The 24,455-nt window shown below is 41.4% G+C and overlaps 2 protein-coding genes across 4 annotated transcripts in view; one reads left to right on the top strand and one right to left on the bottom strand.

Annotated features, from left to right (window-relative positions):
* The window catches only part of LOC127606639 (ras-related protein Rab-28), a 294,192-nt gene extending 271,135 nt beyond the window's left edge, over positions 1–23,057 (top strand). For 2 of the 3 annotated variants that reach the window (XM_052074940.1, XM_052074941.1), the window contains 7 exons: positions 14,318–14,375; positions 14,459–14,558; positions 17,338–17,574; positions 18,819–18,930; positions 20,907–21,038; positions 21,118–21,251; positions 22,507–23,057. In XM_052074940.1, the coding sequence (XP_051930900.1) occupies positions 14,318–14,375; positions 14,459–14,558; positions 17,338–17,574; positions 18,819–18,930; positions 20,907–21,038; positions 21,118–21,251; positions 22,507–22,656 (923 nt within the window). In that variant the 3' untranslated portion in view covers positions 22,657–23,057. Of the gene's footprint in view, positions 1–10,871; positions 11,194–12,600; positions 12,628–12,734; positions 12,824–13,838; positions 13,909–14,023; positions 14,172–14,317; positions 14,376–14,458; positions 14,559–17,337; positions 17,575–18,818; positions 18,931–20,906; positions 21,039–21,117; positions 21,252–22,506 lie in introns of those variants that run through there. The other variant, XM_052074939.1, reaches the window with a different exon arrangement.
* On the bottom strand, positions 3,294–10,212 carry LOC127606073 (uncharacterized). The gene is made up of 2 exons (XM_052074081.1): positions 10,057–10,212; positions 3,294–9,627 (listed from the first exon to the last, which is right to left on the bottom strand). Exon 2 carries the CDS (start codon positions 9,529–9,531, stop codon positions 7,225–7,227), a length of 2,307 nt encoding a protein of 768 aa, XP_051930041.1. The 5' UTR covers positions 9,532–9,627; positions 10,057–10,212; the 3' UTR covers positions 3,294–7,224.
* Positions 23,058–24,455: the final 1,398 nt, after the last annotated feature.

Raw genomic sequence — 24,455 nt, 5'->3', positions numbered from 1 at the left:
CCGCAGGAGATTGCAATTATCCAGGAGAGAAGGAAGCATGTATTGTGAACAGACTCACCCTCAGATCTCCTTTTTATTCTCTTGCATTAGATGAGCCTTGTGTAAGTGGTGGGAGCGGGCGGTGGCAGAGGTCGCCTGCAAATTCATTTCTAATGTTGCTTTTAAATATGTTCCCTCTCTTGGACGCTAATCACTGCAATCTGTTTGCAGAGTGTTGCATGGAATGGCTGGGAGCAATTCAGAATGTTGATCCAAAGTCACGACTGTTGAAAGAGCAAACCTTAAGAATCATGACTCTTGTGGCTAAAATTGCTCTAAAGCAGTGCTTCTCAATTATTTTCTGCCATGCCCCCCTAGGAAGAAGAAAACACCCCCCCTACCCCACCCCGCCTGACTATAAATCATATATATCATTTGTCTCTAAAATTGTTATAAGTACACCTCTGCATAACACTGTATCCTTATTAACACATAAGAGAAATTTAAAAAAGAAATATGGACCAATTTACAACAAAGAATAGCTTTATTCACTGTAACATAAAATATTTTAAGTGCATCTGAAATTATTAATTAAACTGTAAACATTTTTTGACTGACTACGTCAAATCATACGATATTGAAAAATAAAATTACACATAATCAATAAATAATAATGCATTCAAAACAATTACCAACATTAACTAAGGAGCACAATATTAAAAAATTATAACCTGCAAAACAAACACAAAATAATTTGATTTTTTTTTAATCAAAGATGATGTCTGGATTATTGGCTACAATGAGCACGTTTTGCAAAGCACAGCTTTTCAAAGCGAGGTTTGAAGCAGGACACAGAAATTCTCGGCTCCTGCTCAATGTGTAGCCGGGACCTGTATTTTAGTTTACTGAAGTAGCAGTCACAAAGCGGGATGATTGTTGGCAATATTCGGCACGTTTCCGGTGAAACAAGTCAAGCGGCATATCAGTGTGATTGGGGTGTAATGTATTTAAGTGACGCCTTCAATTATTTGGCTTCCTGCTGTCCGATGCCAAAATTTTCGCGAACAAAACAGGCGAGGAGACGAGAGAGCTTGTTAGTGAAAAAAACAACACGGTGGAAAGTGGAAAGGTGAGAAAATGGATAGGAAATGCAGTGAAATATGGACTCATTTCAATTTAATTGCAGCGTGTAGACTGTGCAAGGTTAAAATATCCCATAGATCAGGCTCCACAAATAACCTGCACAGGCACATCAGAAATATCCACCCATCAGTACAATTTGAAGAGAAAAGACAAGCAAGGGAACCAGCTATTAATGAAGGTGCTAGTGTGTCTGCAACTGTTGCTGCTGCTGCAATGTCACAACTGCCTAGATGTACAACCCAGAGCTTTATGAGCCACTTTATGCAAAAAGCTATAAAACCAGCAAAACAGAACACAATTGATGAGGAACTGGGTAAAATGATTGCAAGGGATTTTCATCCATTTTGTGTTGGCTGTGTGTTGTCACAACATCTGTCCCCTCAGAGAGAATCTTCTCCAAAACAGGGAAAATATTAACAGAGTGGAGAAAGAGGATCAACCCCTCAAAGCTGAGGCACTTGGTTTTTCTTCATGCCAATCTTCGCTGAAGACAAGCTAAAACCTTTACCTGGATGCTGCTTTTTTTCCTTTTTGTTTTACAAATTTTAATTTATAATTTGTTGTGTGGTATTCAAAGCTTACTTGTGTTGTTTTACTGTAAATAGTTAAAAGCTTTTAAATATACACATTCAGAGATTTGAACTTTTTGAGGACGTTGTTTTGAGATGGTTCTTTGTACTTTTTTATTTTTGTAGCACTCCATGTTGAGTATGTTCAGAAGAATATAAATAAAGCCATATAAATAATAAATATTTGATATAATGTCTATTTTTTAGCATTAGTACTCCATTTTACACATAATATTACGTTATTTTTGGTATTAATTTAAGCAACAAAAAAACTGAGGAGCCATTGGGAGCCAAAAGAGCCGGCTCTCTAAAAGGAGCCGGAATTCCCATCACTACAGTGAGTGAAGCCAAGCGCTACATCAGCTTGGTCATATTTCCTCCCTTCGAATGCTCCCTGCACAAACTCTGCCAATGAGAGCGCCACTGCCCCCTAATGTAGTGGAGGTGCAACTGTACTTTATTCTCGGACAGTAAAAAAAAATCTAAGTAAAAAATTTTTAAAAAGCATGTTCCCCGAGGTCAAACGCGCCCACCTTGACGCAGCCTCGCGCTCCACCAGGGGGGCGCGCCCCATTATTTGAGAAGCACTGCTCTAAAGCAAGGGATTGTCTCTCAAGCAGTGATTGCCAACCACTGTGCTTGGATATTACCTAATTTTACTTAAGATAAGAAAACCTTTATTAGTCTCGCAATGGAGAAATTCCCAATTCACAGCAGCAAAGTTATGAAAGGAAAAAGTAGAACAACAAAATATTGGAGCTGCTGGAAAGGCAGCCACTCTCGCGGCGCCATTTTGAAGTCAAAATAACAACTGGGCCAAAAAGAATTTTGTTCATACATCCACGCCAGCAGAGTGAGTGACAGGCCGAACACTAAAATGTTGTTCCACTAGGTGACAGAAGACAGATAATTAGCCTGTGTGTCCACTTATTTTTTTTAAAGATTTCCATTTGATGGTGTGCCGCAAGATTTTTTTTCAAATGTAAAACATTTGCCTTCACTCGATAAAAGTTGGGAAACACAGATACAGTCAATACAAATATATTCATACTAAATCACTTGCGTGCCAGTTGCTGAATTCTTAATTAGAACTACATTTAATTTAGGGCTGCGTAACGTCCATCCATCCATCTATTTTCGAATCAGTTTATCCTCACGAGGTTCGCAGGCGTGTTGGAGTCTATCCCAGCTGTCTTCCGGCAGTAGACGCACGTTGCAATATACTGTAGCTTCAGCACGTCTGCTGGTGAGAAGTCATCACAGCGTTCTTGAGAAATTACAAGTACAGAGCTATTCTGGTTATAGCTGAAGTTATTACTATACTGCATATAATACTCCATATTGCTGATAAGCTGGGTCATGACATACACTAAAATTTCATTCTCAGTGTGAAATCCAATATTTTCTTCAGTTTTTTTCCCGGCAAAACAGTTTGAATGAGATGGCTTTACTGCAGGATCCATCTTGAGTCATGAGAAGATCCAAGCTGATCTCAAGCACTATGGCAACTGTGCATGTTCCATCAGTTGCCATTATCTCGTGTCTTTTATTTCATTTGCTAATTTTTGTTTTACATTCAAAAACTCCACGACAACCTACAACTCTGCTTGTGATCATCATGATCACCGTTTTAATACAAGAGAGTAATATAAAAACAAGAAGTAAAAACAAACAAACACGATAGGGAACAATGAGCAACAAAAATGGAAAATTATGAAAACACTTAAAAAGAATTTGAAAAACGGTTCAACTTTTCTTTTTCTTCAGTCATGACAGCTTGGCAGTTTTGTCACAACACTGTTACAGTGCTTAAGAATTTTTTTTCTGCAAGGACAAAAGTAATCAGGAGAATTTGAAGTTGTCTTTTATCTTTAATGACACTTAATGGGCACTTTTATTAGGCACACCTGGAAACGACAACCGGTATACAAAATTGTTAGATTAACACCTGTCGGACATCGTCATTCAAAATAAAGCAGAATCTTCTATTTCCATTGAACTATGAAGATCGGTGGCTCATGGGCCAAGGATGACCCCTATTGGTACAAATCTGGATAATGTGGCAGATTCTTTTGACTTGTATCGGAAGGTGTACCTAACACTGTTGCCAAGTCAGTGCCTATACTGTACAAATAAAAAGAAAATCATTAGGATATGTTAATTGAAAGCACGCAAGCGCGCACACACACACACGCACACGCACACACACACGCACACGTAGATGAACTGAAAGCTGAAATGATTTTTAAGCATGGTCACTTCTTAGTCAACAAAATCAATCAATCATCACATTGGTATTACATTAAATATACATCCAGGACACACATATTAATAAATACTTTCCAGAACAGCATTCCTAATATTCTCCTCCCGCCGACACATCTATCAGTGCCATTCTTGGTCAAGAAATCTAACTTGAAATGTTCATCCTAAAAACAAAGCCAGTGGTGGATCCTTTTCAAAAAAAAAAAGTATCAAAGAAATGTTTATTTAGTATTTACACTAACATTCACAAATGATTTAATTTCTGAAGACAAGGCTTTCAAAACCTCAATATAAGAAAAAAAATAATAAACAAACTGATATAACAGATATAAAGGTGACAAGTGGAGTGGTGACATAACGCAAGAGAAAACAACTCTGGGGTGGAAAACGAACACTTATAATTGGCAAGAATATTTGCAATTCTAAAAGTTCAAACATGAGAGTTCATCGTCCTTGATTTAGGCCCTTCTAGATTAAGTTTAACCACTAGCTCTACAGTACTTGATTTAGACTTTCAAAATAAGGGACAACAGTTTCACCTTTCGAGGGAACCAGAGAGTGCCTTTGAATAGTCATTTTACGTTGAACCACTAGAGAGAAAAGGAGAGAACCACAGTCGACAATTAGAATGATAATTTCAGAATTAGACACTAGAGATCATCATTTTGCCAACATATGTATCCAGAAACAGCTTTTCTTATCTTTAGAGGGTTTTAGCCCATGACCATATTCTCACAAATGTGTCGTGTGTTTTGAATATTACAAAGGGTTGTGCTTATCAATACAAGTGTGAGGAATGTAATGGTATGGTTGATTATGGTAACATTTAATCATTTACATATATCCAAGCTAACTCGTGTATTCAGAAACAAATGATTCATTTCAAAGGAGTTTTGCCCATGAAGCATGTATCTATATATCTATATAGTTACCGGTATGTTTTATGTGTTTTGAGGTAATAGGTGGTTAAGCCTGTCATTACATGTGAAAGAAGTAATAATGTGGTTGGTTTAGCACGCGCACACACACACACACACACACACACACACACACACACACACACACACACGCACGATCAGCTTTGCTAAGTACAATCATGCTTATGTATTTTATAACTGTATTCACAGTGTTGATATCAACATGTTATTCGCGAACCAGATGGGAAAGTAGTGTCAGACGGGGAAGTACAGATTTTTGACATCGACACGGTAAATTTACCAACTTTGAAACTGTACAGAAGAAGCGTCCCAAAAACAACATGATAAAAAAGTTTAGGTTCTATTAGTGTGAAGTTACATTTAAATTATTACTGTCAGGTGAGAGATGGGCCTGCTGAATCGTTTGTGCTTGCAGCATTATTGTTCATGATATGGCTCAAAACACATCAGATTTGCTGTATAACAGTTTTTATTGACATACGTAAATCATGGTTCTTTCTGACCTTAAATGTGCAGAAAATATCAGGAGGGCTAGGTGTATTTAAAAATCAACAACTCTGGAAGGATCTTTCTAAGAACTGTTTGTACATGACATGCTGTGGCAGTCTTCTCTCAAATTGGGACTGGTACACCATAGACAAAAACAGACATTCATTTCTTTCTTTTGTTTACTAGTGGCAGAGGTCAATTGCAAAGTTTCGATCTGGAGGGTTGACAATTCTTAACACTCTATGGATAAAAATCAATAAATAATAAAGACGTGTGGAATTCGATTTTTGTAGATTGAGCAAGGATCTGGATCATTCCAAACCGTAGTGAAAACTACAAAAAACGAAAACCAAAAAAAGTCACTGGCATGTGGATGTCCGTCAGAATGTATTACTTTCCCAATGTTGCGCATCATTCATTCATCCCAAACAAATGTTACAATTATGGTATATTTGCTACTAGAAAAGATTCGGAGTACTGTATGTACTTCTCATTGTTGCCAGTTACAAAAACTGTTTTCCAAACAGAAACCTGGAGGCAGACTGTGAAGAAAAATCATTCAGCAGTCAAGGAAACAAAAATGTCATCATTTTCTGTTATAAAATATTAACTGAAAATCTTCATTGCAACACTTTGCACATATGTACAGTTCCCATGAAAACAGTGGATATAAAAAGTTTACACAACCATGTTGAAATACCACAGGTTTGTGGCGATACAGCAACGGGATCATGGTAAATCATTTCAAAGCTTTTGTCGACCATTAATGTGCACAACAACCTGTACAACTCCATTGAAAACATCCTTGAAAGCTTTTAGATAAGGGAGAGGAAAAACAATCAATTGAGATGAGGTTGCACAAGTTTGCACACCCTCTTATACCTGTGGCTGTGTTCCAATCACTTTCCAATTCATGATAAATGCGAGTCAGCACAGATCTGCCACCATTTAAAGTGCCTGGGATAAACCCCCAATAAATTTCAGCTGTTCTCAGACTTTTCCTGACATTATTGAAATCGCATCTAACAGCACAAGACTTGGCTGCTTTAGAATATCAAATGTGTTTGATGTGATGAAATGTTTCTCAGTCTTTGCAGTGACGTGACGCAACAACCAACCAACCAACAGATGAGCTTCAACAAAATCAAATAAGAAACTAGTAACCAATCACGTGAGCAGAATGGATAGAGGGTATGTGTATGCTTGAACCTGCACGATTGGGTCGATCGTGGGAATGTTGATCACTTCAAAAGTCTATCTTTGAGCAAAAAAGTGTGTGTGCTTGTGTGTGTGTGTGTGTGTGTGTGTGTCCGCGAGGAAGGGTATGTATGATGTGGCTCTTTGCAGTAACACAGTAAAAAAATTGGCTCTTAGTCTCTGACTGGTTGGCCACCCGTGCTCTAGAACCTGTTTAAACGTGAGCAGATATGAGATGATAGTTTTTCAAGGGGCTTGCGATGTACAGGTAGCTTAAACAGCTGTACAACATCTGAACATGTTTTTTTGGTTAGTGAGTCACTTTGAACGGTGTCATGTGAGGGCTGGCTCCCATTTTACATGAGTTTCAATGTGATCCGTAATTATGAAGGCAACACACCGTTGTAAATTTCCCCAGTGTGGGACAAATAAAGGATATCTTAATCTGATAAAGATGTGCACGATGGCACCGTTTCACTTTTGTTAATTTCCCTCAAAAGAAGATTTTTTTTAAACAATTGAGTTTTACAGGTCAGACATCACATTAATCGTGGGAAAATGATTTTATTCAGTCCCTTTTTCTAATATCACAAATTCTGACCAACGGACGTTAAGACTTATCTAAAGTTAATGCTGTGAACACGTCATTGGAAGAACCTGACAGTGCAGCCTGTAACCTCATATTTCTGCCCCATCACTTTGCAAAGCCTCATCCTTAAAATTTGGCACTTTGGGGCCTTTTCGGGGATTCCAGTGTTTGCGACAGCATTGACCGGTTCTTGCATTGGGACCCGTGGCTTCGGGTGATTGAGCACCACCACGGGTTGGTTTGGGCGCGGCCACGTCACCAGCTGCTCCACCTTGAGTGGCATCAACCGTCCGGCATCACGGACAGGTATCGGAGTGTCACATTGAGGAGCTGGGGGTTCAGGTCCCTTCTCGGTGTTCATCCATATGCCGCGTTCGTCCACTCTTGTCAACGAGACAGTCAAAAATTTGGAGATGTCATACTGACGATTTACATCAAATGCAGACACGTCTGACACGTTGTCAGAAACAGGCTCGGCATTTTCGGATTTCAAGGCCGGGTCGTGGCTGCAATTGTCCGTCTGCGTCGAGCTGGTTTTCTCCACCATGACATCATCCTTGTCCAATTTCGCCACCGTGTTGGATGGCTGTTGCTGAATAAGTTCGATTTTGCTTTCTACTTTCACGGATCCGCATGTCCGGTTTACATTTGGCGTCACCTTCTCAGTTGTGCTGCTTTTGTCCATCACAATGCCCCGCAGTGCCATGACCAGTGGCTGCATGGTGCCCTCAGCATTTCCTTGTTGTTCGCTCAGGGAAAACACAGAGGAGATGACTGGGAAGCCTTCAGGCTTTGGTGTGTCTCTCTCAGACAGCTCCTTCCTTGGGCGGGCACCCTGAGGCACCAAGGGCATATTGAGTGATGGGGACGCATGGACCGTCCTCTGCCCTGTGGCAGTACCGGGAAAAGATAAACGAGAAGTATCGCTGTCCTGACAAAGATTGACCTTTGAAGAGGTCACTCGGACAGCTGCACCTGAAGGGACATTCAAGGAAATGGGTTTGTGACCTTGCTGGTTGACACCTGCTGGAGTGTTCATGACTGTAGGGGTATCCTTGACTTTGGAGCCAGTGGTATCCTTCAGGTAATCCATGCCGGATTCAGATTTAACAGTGGTGAGTCTGTCGAGGACAGAACGTCCTATTTTGTCTGCCTTTGAGGGGTGAATACTCTTGCACTGATCTGGAATACTTTTGAGACTTTGATCAGTTATCTGTTGATATGCAGATGAACCCATTATTACCGACTGCAGGTGAGAGGTCAGCATTCGTGTCTCATGGGTCAAAAGAACGTTGGTTGCTTTCGCTCGATCATGGACAAGTTCGCTCCACGTCGATACAATTTCATTTCTTTCTCGCACAGGATTGCAGACAGTTTTGGAGACCTTGGTCGGACTGTCTAAGTTAATGACTTCCTCTGGCGTCCTTTTTAGTGTGAGTTTCACTTTGCTTGCTTGATTTGACATCAGGCTTTTAGACGCGCTGACAGGTTTAACAGCAGAGCATTGCTGAGCCGCCATCTTTGTTTCCAACAGCTTTCTGTTCACCATGCACATTCCCATATTTGGTGACTTTACTGCATTTGAGGGGTTAAATTTGGACGCTAAAGTCTTGCCCGCTGTGAGATTTTGTTGAACTGTTGTTCTTGTGTCTTTCATTCCGGCCTCGTTTTCTTGTTGTGACACCAGCCTCAGCTTTAGCTCCTTTGACCCATTGACGGTTTTTACTTCCACAAGTTCAACCAAGCACCCAGCAGGTATACTTATTTCCTCTGGGAGTGACACTGTTAACGCCCTGTTGTGATGAACAACACTATCTGGAACAACTTTTGAAGAAATAGGAAGCATCGTGTTCATCGTTCTACCTTTCTGTCCGTCTTTAACAAGACTGACACTGGGTGTGCTGGGGGCTGGCACATTTACTCGAACTGGTGGTCGCATTGAGTGCACAGCACTCTGTACACTTGGGAAGGCATTGGAGACCAGGGGATCTTTGCTACCACCAACCTTTTTGCGTGCTTGACTAATGTTTTTACTATGCACGTACTCAATGTGTTTTAAAAGGTTCATCTTCCGCATGTAGCGCTGTCCACAGTGCGGGCATGAGAGAGTCGACTTGATGTGTTCCTCCAGGTGAGCGTTTAGCTCTGCCTTGTTCAATACGGCTTTTTCGCAGTAAATACAGCACAGTTTGGACCCAGTGTGGTCAAGCATGTGCCTTTTGAATAATTCCACATCCGACGTAGCAAATCCACACTTGCCACAATGCATAGTGTCAAGAAATCTCGGTGTACGAACCAAGTAACCATGTGGTTGTCTGGTGTTCATGCTGGAAGGAAAGCTCCGACACTTGACAGGCTTCATCTATATATATATGATGACTGGTCACCTGGCAGCAGCAGCGCCCCCCACTTCCGCAGCTTCACACCAGCGTCCACATGTCTCCTCTTTCTGGTGCCACTGTATGGAGAGTTGTATTAGAAAGTGTAACACGTTGTTAACGAGTGTTTTTGACGATTGAGCAGTCCCCCCAGAGCCCTTCCCCCCGACATTAGTAATTTGAGATGTAAAGATTCCATAGCAAGTACAAACATCTGTAAACACGAGCCATCACGCCTAAACATGGTGAAAAATATAAGTATTTACAGTATAGAGCACTTTCAAACAGCCATCGCTGCATACAATGTGCTGTACATGGAGCAATTTAACATGCACAATAAACAGTAAATTCTGTGTCTTTAAATTTTGTCCGGGGCTAGCGAGAGTCGTTTATTCCGAATCCACAGTAAAGGCCCAAACAGCAAGGTTGCGATGCAAAAGGGGGTGGAGAAAACACACCTCTGGAGGCTAACGGTTTGTTCGCGAGGTGTGTACATGTTGTTTACGTACCTTTGTGCAGTGTTTTGTAAACACGTTAGCGGAAAAATAGTGATTATTGTTTTGAGCTGGATGTGAACAAAAAAGATTCTTATTGAGCGAGTCAGTCCCCTATTTGGTTTGCGTGAGCTGGCATGCTAAATTATTCCGGAAACGTTCCAATACCTTCAAAATAAGAAATAAAAGTTTTGTAAACGAAACACGCTTGCGCGCGTAGGTGTATCTATTTCTCCATTACTAAAGGTCTAGTACATATAATAAAGGGAGTAAAATCTTTGGTGATATGTGATATGAACGTGTTTTATGATGTGAGTGAATATGCATTTAACTTTGAAAGTCAAAACCGGAATTTTGTTATTGCTGGAGCTAGGATGCGAGAGCTGTGCGATGAACGAGCGTCCGTGTTTTGCTTTCGGAAATGCACGTAAACCGTGCGTATCGTATCTTCATACTTACGCAAGATAATCAGGACGTTTTAAAAAAAGTCACGTAAACGATCTGATTGGTGGCAACAATTTCTCAACCGGAAGTCGATTAAATCAGCAACACATATGTACTCTACTGTATTTTCAAACACAGCATGACACATTGACTCATTATTTAGAGTGACTAGTGAGTAATCTCTTTTCACACAAAATTACGCTGTAATGATGGAAATAAACTGTTTGTAAAGACAGTCTTAACTTTACGTTTATGCATTGAAGCGCATTGGAGATTTGAACATTTAAGTTTCCCACTCGTGTTTTCACATGTTGTTAAAGGAGCCTCGCCGTGACAGTTGTAGGGAACTTCTGGGATTCACACACTATTGTTGTACAGTATTTCATAATGACACAGCAGCCACTGGCTTTGACTTGACCCTCCCACGCCCTCGTTTGTCGCACACCCAGCTTCCTGGTTATGGCGATAATAACCCGCCTAACTGGCACTCAACCCCTTTTCCTTTCCATCATCTCCTCGTCTGTCACCAGACTTTTCTCGTCTTTCGGTGTGTTCCGTCGCAAAATGACAGCATCCACAAGCGAGGTGACCCGGTTCGACTTCCTGGTGGTCGGCGGAGGTTCCGGAGGTCTGGCGGGGGCTCGGAGGGCGGCGGAGCTCGGCGCAAACGCAGCCGTGATCGAGAGTCATAAACTCGGAGGTACCTGCGTGAGTAACAACTGCAAACACCTGACATGCCTGCCAAGCGTGACAGTCACCAGCGTGGACTCGTGGACTCGAAGCCTCCAGAAGCTTCCCTGGTCGACCGTTAAGTCGTGTGTGTGTATATATGAGATACACCCCGAGTTCTGACTGATAGACAGGAGTGAAGTATGGGTCAACTGTGTTGTTTTTCAAATGTTCTAATTTCAATTGTTAAAAACATTTACATTCGAGTGCCTGTTCTCCAAAACGAACAAAGTGATTTTACCATTCTCCATATATACACTCCCACACATAAAAAAAAATCTGAAATATTTTCTACAGAAAGTACAGTATAATTTTGGGGGGATTTTTTGTATACATTTTGTAACATTATGCTGAGCGCTGTTTTATCCTCTTTGGTTCTCCAAAATTGTACACCCTTCCCGTAATTTTTTTTTAATACAGAGTTTAGCAATATTGTACCACTGTCATGACCTACATTAAAAACAATATCATCGTAGGCCTAAGTGTTAATTAATTCCTAAAAAAAAATTATCCTATTATTTTAAGGCACTGAATTGTGCCTTGTACATACGGCTCTTAAAGAATGAAATCAAACTGTACTGCGGAGTTAAGTAAAACTGAAGTATACATAAGCAGTTCGACAATGATTATTTCAAGTACTGTACCAGTAAAGGGAGTTCACATGCCACATTTTGAAAATTCCTACTCTTGTGCCAGAATACTTTAAATTTCCACTCTGGCAATCAATAAAGAATCATCTCATCTTATACACATTAGTAAGGGTTCCCAAACTTCTATTCTATACAGGTGATCTCAATAAAGTAGAATGTTGTACACTATTATTCATGCATTTCACTATTTTAGTTGAATTATTGAAGTAAAGTGTTTTATCGTCTTATTTATTAAGAATGAGGCACATATATGTTGGTGTTTTCCAAAATTAGGAGCCACAAAATCAAAAACAATTTTGTCACTTTATTAATCCTATGAGGAAAGGTATGCACTGTAAAATTCAGTTAGTTACTGAAGAGAAGTGTCTTTAATTTCTCAATATGTTAGCCTTGAGAAATAGGTGTTTGGAAATTTGGAAAGGGTTCTGCATGTGTACCTAATCTCGTGGCTTATGACAAGTGAAGTTGTGAAGAGGAAATTTTGCTCTTGTGACTTCTTCTGTGTTCTACCAATTTATTAAAAAAAACTAAACTGAATAAGATAATAAAAACATGAACAAATACTTTTAATTATAAAGAAGGATGTTTACATTTTTGGTACAAAACCTGCAATGTTTTTAAATGTTTTTGGTCTAATGCAAACAGACATTGTACCGTAATTAAAATAATATATACTTTACTCTTGTGCTATTGTCAAATTGAATAGAGACTATGTGGTCTTCATTTTATTTTTCAGGTCAACGTTGGCTGTGTTCCAAAGAAGGTACGCCTTTTTTTCCTCTACTTGTAGAAACACCACTATCATCTCTGCTCAAAACTGTAAAGTCAAACTCAACTTAAATCTTAAGACTCTTTCCTCCTCCTTCCCAGGTCATGTGGAATGCGGCGGTGCATGCAGAATTTCTTCACGACCACGCTGATTACGGCTTCAATGTTGAAAAAGTTAATTTCAGTTGGGAGTAAGTGATTTCTGCGTTGCCATTTTGTTGGGAAACTTGTTATGGTTATGAATGGAGGAAATGCACTGTCATAGCGGCACACATCTTCACTCTTGTTGCATCACTAAGCTTTGTCAAGGTTGTACGAATGAAAGGCAGGCTTCAGGGAGGTGTGTTGAAAACAAAGTTTATTGGGATGGCTTGCATATCACAGAGGCTGGACTGATTTCATAATGTGTGTTTCTAAAAGAGAAGCTTTGCAAGGAAAGTAACATTCAGCACAAGTATAGCACCAAATGCACAACTGTTATAGTTTTCTATTCTACCACTGATCACTTTAGCTCTGCTTGATACTTTGCACGTTGTATCACAGCTGTCATTGGGTGGTACCGCACAATAGTACCCTTCGATTATGGAATGTCTTTCCATACTTATTTGTCATGTCCTTGTTTATGATGATACTTGTGTAGCGTGTACAACCAGAGACAAATTCCTTGTGTGTTCTACATACTTGGCCAATAAAGATGATTCTGATATGCACGAACCTTGCAAATGTCATGTGACCAAACCTGGAATGTACCGTAAACAAACTCCCTATGTATGCTGGGGGTTGATGAGATGGTGGTTTGAACACTATAGTATTTTAGCAAGTTCAGGTTCAAACCATGTCTACAACCTGCAGCACACTCAGCAATGCTGCTAACCTGTTTTGTGGGTTTGGTCACATGGTTGTGCCAATAGTTGACATTCATTTCAATCACCGGCAGAGGGTGATATTGCCCAACATGGTACACCCATCGTCCCCCAACCTGAAATTGATGGAGAGTTATAATTTGTTCTGTTTAATTTTTATTCTACATATGAAATATTGAATCAAATACCTTGTATTGATTATTCTTGCCAAAAAAAAAGTTCTTCCGCTGTATTGGGTAACCTAAGTATTGTTTTGAAAGTGGAGCCAAAAAAAAGTTGAACTGTGAAGGAGTCCAAATAGAATTTTAAATGCTTGATATATTATCACCTTCTGTGTTTCCAGAACACTGAAAACAAAAAGGGATGCGTACATCAGTCGACTGAATCAAATTTATCGCAACAATCTTGATAAGGTAATTACAAATCAGTTTACGAAGTGTGCAAAAAAAACATCCAGAGGGTTATCCAATTTTTTTTTAAATCAATCAACTACCGGTAATAATAACTGTCACGTTTCATCTTGGATAGGCTAAAATCCAAACCATTGAAGGTCGTGCCAGGTTCACGAGTGATCCAGAGCCAACCTTAGAGGTCAATGGCAGGAAGTACACGGCGCCTCACATCCTCATCGCCACTGGGGGGCAGCCTTCTGTGCTGACTGATGCTGAAATTCCAGGTGGGACCTTCTAAAATGCAACATGGACTTTAATGTGTAATCAACTTGGTGCACGAGTGACCTGTTTTGCTCTGCTTGATGGATGGATCATTATCATAAGACTAGTTCAAGCTCAACTGTGGGTATAATTTGCTATTTGATAAATGCAGGAGCAAGTCTGGGAATCACCAGTGATGGTTTTTTTGAGCTTGAAAGCCTTCCAAAGTAAGCATTTATTCCTGCGCTTATTTTTGATGCTATGCGAAAAGAAATGTCTCCAGAAATGAGCAATTTTACTTGGTCAACAGGCGTAGTGTTGTTGTGGGTGCCGGTTACATTGCTGTGGAAATGGCAGGGATCCTCACAAACCTGGGCTCGAAAACCTCCCTAATCATACGGCAGGGTGAGGTAAGAAGATGAGTGAAAATTAAATGCACTTTGGAGTTGTGCACATTTGCCTATTAGAGTACACAGTGGCATCTCAACTTATGAGTGACCTGACTTCGGAATTTTTCCAAGAAAAAGACATTAGAGTTCTGAGCGTGAAATGGTGGCAGCAGACTTCACAAAAATGAGCAGATTGTCCATAATTTTTCAGAGGGGCCAACTGCTTGCTTAAAGTTGTTGATTTTGTTCTGATCCAAGTAGTGGCAAAATTCTGATTAAATGTTGGCTTCTCTGCCCACTCCACTCACCACTGTTATTACTGTATGTTTTTATAGTATATATAAGTATTTCAAAAAATTTGTAGCTCTCCAAGTACCACTGTCATGACCAACGTTCCAAGGTTTACAGGAATTGAATTGAAAAAAACAAAATTATCCGACACTGTGGACAAAAAATGTTAATTAAAGAAGTTGATCCATTGCGGTTTAATGTGAAAATAACATGTGATGTGTACAATGTGCCTTTGGCTGCCGCCCAGCTCACATTGCACCCGACCCCTTTGGCCCCTCTAATGGGTGGTGAGCCCATGGGAAGGGGGACCCATGTTGCCTCTTCGGGCTGTGCCCGGCCGGGCCCCATGGGTGTAAGCCCGGGCACCAGGCGCCTGCCAACGAGCCCCACCTCCAGGCCTGGCTCCAGAGGGGGGCCCCGGTGACCCGCGTCCGGGCAAGGGAAACCTAGATCCATTTATTTTTATCATCATTGGGGTCTTTTGAGCCGTGCTTTGTCTGGCTCCTCACCTAGAACCTGTTTGCCATGGGTGACCCTGCCAGGGGCATAAAGCCCCAGACAACTTAGCTTCTAGGATCCTCCCTCTTTTGAAAAAGGGGGGGACCGGAGGGTGTGTTCCAACTACAGAGGGATCACACTCCTCAGCCTCCCTGGTAAGGTCTATTCAGGGGTGCTGGAGAGGAGGGTCCGTCAGGAAGTCGAGCCTCAGATTGAGGAGGGGCGGTGTGGTTTTCGTCCCGGCCGTGGAACAGTGGACCAGCTCTACACCCTTAGCAGGGTCCTTGAGGGTATGTGGGAATTCGCCCAACCAGTCTACATGTGTTTTGTGGACTTGGAGAAAGCGTTTGACCGTGTCCCTCGGGGAGTTCTGTGGGGGGTGCTTTGTGGGTATGGGGTACCGAACCCCCTGATACGGGCTGTTCGGTCACTATACCACCGAAGTCAGAGTTTGGTTCGCATTGCCGGCAGTAAGTCGGAATCGTTTCCAGTGGGGGTGGGACTCCGCCAAGGCTGCCCTTTGTTGCCGATTCTGTTCATAACCTTTATGGACAGAATTTGTAGGCGCAGCCGAAGCGTTGAGGGGGTCCGTTTTGGGGGCCTCAGTATTACATCCCTGCTTTTTGCAGATGATGTGGTGCTGTTGGCTCCTTCAAACGGGGCTCTCCAACTCTCACTGGAGCGTTTCGCAGCCGAGTGTGAAGCGGTTGGTATGAAAATCAGCACCTCCAAATCTGAAAACATGGTCCTCAGTCGGAAAAGGGTGGAGTGCCCCCTCCGGGTCGGGGAGGAGATCTTACCCCAAGTGGAGGAGTTCAAGTATCTTGGGGTCTTGTTCACGAGTGGGGGTAGGAGGGAGCGGGAGATCGTTAGGCGGATCGGTGCAGCGTCTGCTGTGATGCGGACGTTGTATCGGTCTGTCGTGGTGAAGAAGGAGCTGAGCCAAAGGGTGAAGCTCTCAATTTACCGGTCGATCTACGTCCCAACCCTCACCTATGGTCACGAGCTATGGGTCGTGACCGAAAGAACGAGATCCCGGATACAAGCGGCTGAAATGAGTTTTCTCCGCTGGGTGTCCGGGCTCTCCCTTGGAGATAAGGTGAGAAGCTCAGTCATCCGGGAGGGGCTCAGAGTCGAGCCGCTTCTCCTCCACATCGAGAGGAGCCAGATGAGGTGGCTTGGGCATCTGATCCGGATGCCTCCTGAGCGCCTCCCCGGTGAGGTGTTCCGGTCATGTCCCACCGGGAGGAGACCCCGAGGAAGACCCAGGACACGCTGGAGAGACTATGTCACCCAGCTTGCCTGGGAGCGACTCGGGATCCCCCGGGGAGAGCTGGAAGAAGTAGCTAGGGAGAGGGAAGTCTGGGCTTCCCTGCTAAAGCTGTTGCCCCCGCGACCCGGCCCCGGATAAGCGGTAGATGATGGATGGATGGGTGTACAATGTGTTAACCATTTCACACATAAGTCGCTCCAGAGTATAAGTCGCACCCCCGGCCAAACTATGAAAAAAACAACTGTGATTTATACTCCAGAAAATATGGTAAAAATATCATATGGAAAAACTTTTACAAAACACATTTTAGGGAGAGAAAAAAAAAGTAGTGATTGAATTAAAATATAGTGCATGTAAAAGCTACATGGACAGTCTCACTAAATAAGTTAGAAACAAACAGTTCGTAAAGGGGAAGTCAGCCCCCAAATTTTAACGATTTAAATCCAAATGTATGGGACGACAAAGTTAAATGCAACTGAACTGTCCTTGGGCAGTGATTCATTTGCGTACCACCGGTGGCACTGCTGCAAGAATTTTTTTTTTTTACTAAAAACACAGATTATCACTGGTGCCTTTTTGTGGGGATGGAACAGAATTGCGTCATGGAATTTCCACTCATGTCATTGGAGAAAAATAAGTCTAGATACACGTGTTCTGACTTATGAGCATGGTCAAATAACACATTCAACTCCTAAGTCAAGGCTCTAAAGAAACTCTTAATATTTACTTATTTTGTAGGTTTTGAGGAACTTCGACAGCTTTATCAGCACAAACTGCACCAAAGAGCTACAGAACTCTGGCGTGGATTTGCAGAAGAACGCTCGGGTGACATCGGTGCGCAAAACCGACACGGGGTTGGAGGTGACGTTTGTCACAAAAGATACAAGCAAGAGCAGCACTATTTCAGAAGTGGACTGTGTTCTGTGGGCAATCGGCAGGAAGCCCAACATCTCTGGACTAAATATTGGCGAGATGGTATGTGCTCCTAAAATGATACTCAATGTCAATTGTTTTGGTCGCTTTCATTCCAGTTGCCCAATTGCATTTAGATGGTTTGTTGTGTGTTATCCACATGGGAGGTAAATAGATGGAGTTATTTTAAATAAGATGATGCATGTTACTGAATGTCAAAGACATACCGTAATTCACTGAAACCTTTGAGGTGAAACACAATCTGTTCTTCTGGTCAACCTCATTTCTTTCCATTGGACATAATTGAAATCTAATCTTTTCCAGAGTCAAACTGTAGCTATCATAAAACCAGATAATATTTCAAGGAACATTGTAACATCCTCACCTGTCATTCAAATGTAAAAATAAGTAAGTAGTAGAAACGTGTGTATTAAAAAAAAAAAGATAATTTTAAAAACTACGTTGACATAAGTGTAGGGCACTGTAGAAATGAGGACATTAAACTTCTATGGCTCCACAAAATTTCAGAAACACATTACCTAAAGAAATCTTGTTACTCTACCAGTAAGTTTTGAAATAGCTTTCTTTTCTGTAATACTACATAATAATTATTCCTTTGCCCGTACAGTATTTTTCCCTCCCAAACTTTTGGACTTATTTTGCGAGGTCAAGGAAGTTGACATAATTGGCTGGAAACGTCACTGCACTTAAGTAACCAATCACATTGCTCTGATGTCATCCCCTATCATGCTGACTGCCTGGGAAGGTGCAGGGCATCTAGAAAGTGACTATCTGTGATGTATTAAATCAGTGTTCCGGTGCTCAATTTCATTACTTAGTTTTTTTAGTATCTATCAGCTTTCACCCGTTTTATTTCTAGGGAATTTTCATTTGGTGCGTGTTGTTCACACTGTGTGAATGGGAAAGGTTTGCACTATCTTAACAGGAAGATCATGTCTGACAGCGGATTAAAATGGCAGCTGTATGCCTGTTTACTCGGTGCATACCTCTATTAGTGGTTCATTAACAAAGGTAGCATTCAGCTGTTGGATTGTTCACTAACAGAAAGAATAGTACAGGTACTGTTTACCATAAATGCAGAACAGTGTGTAATTGATGACTAAAACTGCAAACTACAGTCACAAAAATAAATATAATTTTAAATTAATACCCCTCGGGCAATGTTGTTCCAAAAGGCCTGACTGACTTCATTCTGCTGTCATTATTATTTGCACAGGTGAATTTAAGGGAACGTCTGTTGAAAACAAAGTCCTTTCTTACAGTTTGGTGTGTGCGTGTGTTGTCAGGGTGTCGACACCGATGAACATGGCCACATCATGGTGGATGAATACCAAAACACCAGTCGACCGGGAATCTACGCCGTCGGAGATGTTTGCGGCAGAGCTCTTCTCACGCCTGGTAAGAATGTGACGTGTATGTACATTATATAGTGACATTGTTGAAGAAGTGGAGTGAACAACCACTACACTGCTTACCTGAACCTCTCTGTCAGTGGCAACTGAAGTATATTTATTTGCATTTGTCTATTTACAAAATCGTCTTGGAATCCTCAATTTGTTTGGGTTGAAAATCTCAACTATTCCCTGTTTTAGTACTCAGGCCAAAGCTCTGTTTAATATTAAAGGATATTGCTTTGGTTGCATCTTGGTGCCAAAGAACTATGTTCAAGTAAGGTGAGGAGCTTCTTTTAGACAGGACATAACCCTGTCTGCGGCCCGGTAGTCCAGTGGTTAGCGCGTCGGCTTCACAGTGCAGAGGTACCGGGTTCGATTCCAGCTCCGGCCTCCCTGTGTGGAGTTTGCATGTTTTCCCCGGGCCTGCGTGGGTTTTCTCCGGGTGCTCCGGTTTCCTCCCACATTCCAAAAACATGCATGGCAGGCTGATTGGACGCTCTAAATTGTCCCTAGGTGTGAGTGTGAGCGTGGATGGTTGTTCGTCTCTGTGTGCCCTGCGATTGGCTGGCAACTGATTCAGGGGGTCCCCCGCCTACTGCCCGAAGACGGCTGGGATAGGCTCCAGCACCCCCCGCGACCCTAGTGAGGATTAAGCGGTTCGGAAAATGGATGGATGGATGGATAACCCTGTCTAATAGAACCATAGTACTTTGCCGCCATGTTGTCGTATGTATAGGACCATTATAATCATTTATACTTGCTGCATCTGTGCTGAATGTTGCACATACAGCGCATTTGACAATACAGTTGTACTTGACTTAAGTGTACTGTATTGTATAATGTTCTGTAACTGAACAGATATTTAAAATGCCCCCCCCCATTTACCTGTCAGTTGGTGGGGGAAAAAAAGTCTCCGTTTGTTATTTATACGGTGTGTTCGCTCCTCTGAGTTGACAAACAGATGTTTTAAAATAACTTAACCATAATCGAACAGAAGTGGTTATTATTATTATTAATCATGTCTTTGCAAATTCCGGCATCCTTTGTTGCTTCCGGCAAGCGTGTGATGTGTTATTCTGCCCTCCGTCAGGTGTTTTAATTGGCACCCCAATTCGAATTAACCCATTTAATCCCATCGGTCACGTTTGTGAAGGACAACGATGATTTAATTTTCAGGGTTCTAAATTTTTTTTATGACTGACGATTACTTAAAAGGTCTACCAATGACACCTGATTATGACTTTTAAATGTCTGGGAAAAATTGGGGATTAAATGGGTTAACTGTAAAACTCAACAAAAAAAATCGATTAATGACGAATTATCAACAACATTAAAAGATATAAATCTTGTTCAATGAAGAAATAAACATTCCAATCTGTTGAACACACGGCATTTGATCTTGAAAATAACCTTGATCCGGACAATGACTTCTATAGAAATAACCACAACTCTGGTTGCAAGTATTATATCAATGATCAATTTCATGAAAACATAAAAATGGACAATCCACAATGAATCAAACATTTTCACAGCAGACGTCTATAAAAACTTGAGTAAAATAAATAAATTTCCAATAATTGCTCATGGAGAACAGGCGCTAGGAAGAGTCAAGCCCTAAAAAACATGAATGACACAGGGGATCGAAAATGCATGTAAAAAGAAAATAATGCTATCAGTCGATAATAATACAATTTATTAATCATGATTTCAATATTGATCAAAATAATCATGATTGTTTTTTTTTTCGTCGTCGCCCTGACCTACTCCACAAGCAAAAATACAATTAATACTAATACTGTTTCGATAGGGGCCTCCATGCGCCTCACAGGTCATACTTGTTTTTTTTTTTTCTTTAGTAGATATCCTCTATTCTATTGACTCTATTTGTCAAGTAGGTTAATTTCAGCAAGGGCAAAAAGTATAAATGCATGAAAAAAATGTTTATTGTGCAGTCAACTGTACGTTTTTGTTTCTTGTCAGTTGCCATCGCTGCTGGCAGGAAGCTGGCGCACAGACTGTTTGAGGGCAAGAAGGATTCCAAGTTGGACTATTCCAACATTCCCACGGTGGTGTTCAGCCACCCACCCATTGGCACAGTGGGACTCACAGAAGGTGAGTTGGAAAAGGCCCTCTGCAGCGCCAAATCCACCGGACCGTTAACTTTTTTAATTCCCCCCCCCCCCCCCCACAGAGGAGGCAATAATAAGCAAAGGCAAAGAGAACGTTAAGATCTACAAGACCTCCTTCACGCCGCTCTATCATGCCATCACCACCCGCAAAACTTCTTGCATCATGAAGATGGTGTGTGTGGGCAAGGAGGAGAAGGTAGGACTGACCTGGTTCAGAAAGTCTCAAATTCAAATGATTTTGGGTGGAAAAGCACTATTTTTCCACAACGTCTAGATTAGGCAGGACTATAGTCTGACTAAATCAAGGTCCTCCCCTCACTTCAACATAGTTTTTTTACACCATGGTGCAAAGCAATATTTTTATGAGACAAGGCTTTGTCCTAAGCACAAAACGAGTGCAAAGGTGAGTTTTTCAGCAAATAACGGAGGGTACAGTACTGTGAAATATTATTTGCCCCCTTCCTGATTTGTGTTCTTTGCATATTCATCATATACAAAAATTTAAGTTCATCAAACCAATTTTAGTTTCACACAAACTACCCAAGAAATACAAAATGCAGTTTCTAAATGACAATTTCATGTTTTTTGACATGCAAAAAAAGTAGAAGCGATGGTGTAATGTACATCCACACACACATGCAAGAATTATTAGCATCAAAATGGGTTGTGTATAAAATAGAGTTTTTCAGAAAAAGCTCGTTTTCTGCTTCTTTTTTTTTTAACAGAATAGGTACTGTAGTTTTGGTGAAACTAAACCATGTTTTACTTCTAACGACTAAAAAATTGGAATAAGGTAGAAACAAGCTCATTTTGGTAATGAAAGAAGGGAGCCAAATATTTCATTTGATTATGTGTTTACATAGTCATAAAACACAATCTGTAAACCCTGAAAGATCAATCAGAATGTTCTGAATTGGCTAGCACTCAAGGTTTTTGTTTGTAAGTTTGTTTTTAAACAGCTGGCATTGAAAGAGTTCAACACCTCCTCAGGATGCTGGCTACCTCTGCTAAAATCGGCTTCTTCGTTTGTTAAACAGATCATTTAATTCCATTCCTGAAATGAATAATAAAATCAGTCTTTGGTTCAGTTTTCATATTTTCTGAAACTTGTCCCCCAACACAGTTGTTATTTCCAACAGTGTGGAAGAAATTAACGGAATAATCACCTGTTTAGCTTTCATGTACTTTGTGACGACAGGTACACTTAATAGCCACCATTCGGACTGACTTTGATGGCATTTAATTTTAACAATAGCTTCTAATGATAAAGAAAAGAGTTATTTTGGGCAAATCTTGTCAACACTGTGTCATAATGCATTTTTCAAAACCTTCAAAAGACCTAGCAGTATTTCGGCAAAGCGTGCCAATAGCCAATTGCATAATGTTTTGAGTGAAATTGCCAGGCCACTGTAGGTGTTAAACAGGCTAATGTTCTCTGTTTTCTTCCCCAGATTGTTGGTCTGCACATGCAGGGTCTGGGCTGTGATGAGATGCTGCAGGGTTTCGCTGTGGCTGTCCAGCTTGGCGCGACCAAAGCAGATTTTGATAAGACTGTTGCCATTCACCCAACCTCTGCTGAGGAGCTTGTCACCATGCGTTAATGGGACAAAGCTGGGGCTCAAATGCACGTTCGTTCCACAAGAAAGTCCATCTGATGAATTGCGTTATATAATGACACTCATTTTTACTCATTTAAATGACCCTTGTTGTGCACAACCTTCTTTCTTTTTCTTTCTGCCTTTTACCAAGACCGAGTTGTAGCTTTCTCAAATTGCACTGTGGGTCTTTGATTGAGTGGTAATTACAATGGACTCTATTTTCAGTGATGGATGGCGTGATTGCATGGGAAGTCCAAAGACCTCAATCTTATTTTATGTTTGATCCGAAGTTAGTCATTTGTCAAAACACTGCTCCCCGCAAAGGAACCCATCTAGTACCAATTACAAGTCATGACACATCTACTGTACTGTTGGAAAGAATCAATAAACATTCATTCATTGTTCATATGTGTTTTGGGGATTCTCCTTGTTTTATTGAATGTTTCAAAACGACCTGTTGTTTTGTAGCAACCATCTAAATGTCGACTCCCTGGTCCATTGTGTTTAAGTTTACATGTGTTGACATAGGATAAAGAAACCAGAACTACTGGCACACCTAAACCAGGGGTGTGGAAACTGCAGTCTCCAGTTGAGCTATGCAGTTGTACAACCAAGTACAATAATTGTTATAAAAATGTTCGGGTTGTCCCAATCTCCCCTGCACTGCTCCCCTGTCATGTGGTGTTCCACAGGGCTCAATTCTGGGGCCTCTGCTGTTCTCGCTGTATCTGCTCCCATTGGGTTCCATCTTAAGGAAACATGGTATTCCTTTCCACTGCTATGCAGATGACTGCCAGATCTATGTCCCACTGAGCAAGAAAGACACCTTCTCATTAAGGCCACTCCTATCCTGTCTGGAAGAAATCAAAACCTGGATGGCACAAAATTTCTTGAAGTTCAACGAAAAGAAGACAGAGGTGATATTGTTTGGCCCCAGTGGACCTTGTACATTCCATCCTGTAGACTTGGGCCCCCTATCTCCTTATCTGAAATCAACGGTCTCAAACTTGGGACTTAAACTGGACAGTGATTTCAAACTCGATCGGCAAATTGGTGCCGTTGTTAAATCCAGCTTTTTTCACCTTAGACAGCTGGCCAAAATAAAACCTTTCCTCTCACATGAACACTTTGAGACAGTAATTCATGCCTTTGTCACATCCCGGCTCGATTACTGCAACGCCCTGTACTTTGGAGTCAGCCAGTCCTCCATCAAGCGCCTTCAGCTGGTACAGAATGCCGCTGCTCGCCTCTTGACTGGTACTCGTAAGAGGGAGCATATAACTCCTACTTTGGCATCCCTTCACTGGCTCCCCATTCATTTTAGAATTATTTTTAAGATCCTCCTCTTTGTTTTCAAATCTCTGAATAATCTCGCGCCACCTTACCTCTCTGAGCTCATCCGCCCCTACACCCCTGCCCGGCGCCTCAGGTCTGTGGACCAGTCTTTGCTAGACGTGCCAAGAACTAAACTGAGGCTCAGAGGGGATCGAGCCTTTTCTGTTGCTGGTCCATCTCTCTGGAATGACCTCCCACTGAACATTCGGCAAGCCTCCTCGCTGCCCATCTTTAAATCCCTCCTCAAAACTCACTTGTATTCTTTGGCGTTTGACTCAGCATGACTTAGATTGCTATTGGTTTTACTGCTTAGTGCTTTCTACCGCCTTATTACTTATTACTTATTACTGATTCGTCTTACTGTTTATTGTATATGTTAAATCGCTCCACGTACAGCACTTTGTATGCAGTGATGGCTGTTTGAAAGTGCTCTATAAATACTGTTGACTTGACTTGACTTGACTTGA

This window comes from Hippocampus zosterae, chromosome 1, assembly GCF_025434085.1.
Source record: "Hippocampus zosterae strain Florida chromosome 1, ASM2543408v3, whole genome shotgun sequence".
Taxonomy (NCBI): domain Eukaryota; kingdom Metazoa; phylum Chordata; class Actinopteri; order Syngnathiformes; family Syngnathidae; genus Hippocampus; species Hippocampus zosterae.
This window is presented reverse-complemented; position numbering and strand designations above follow the sequence as displayed.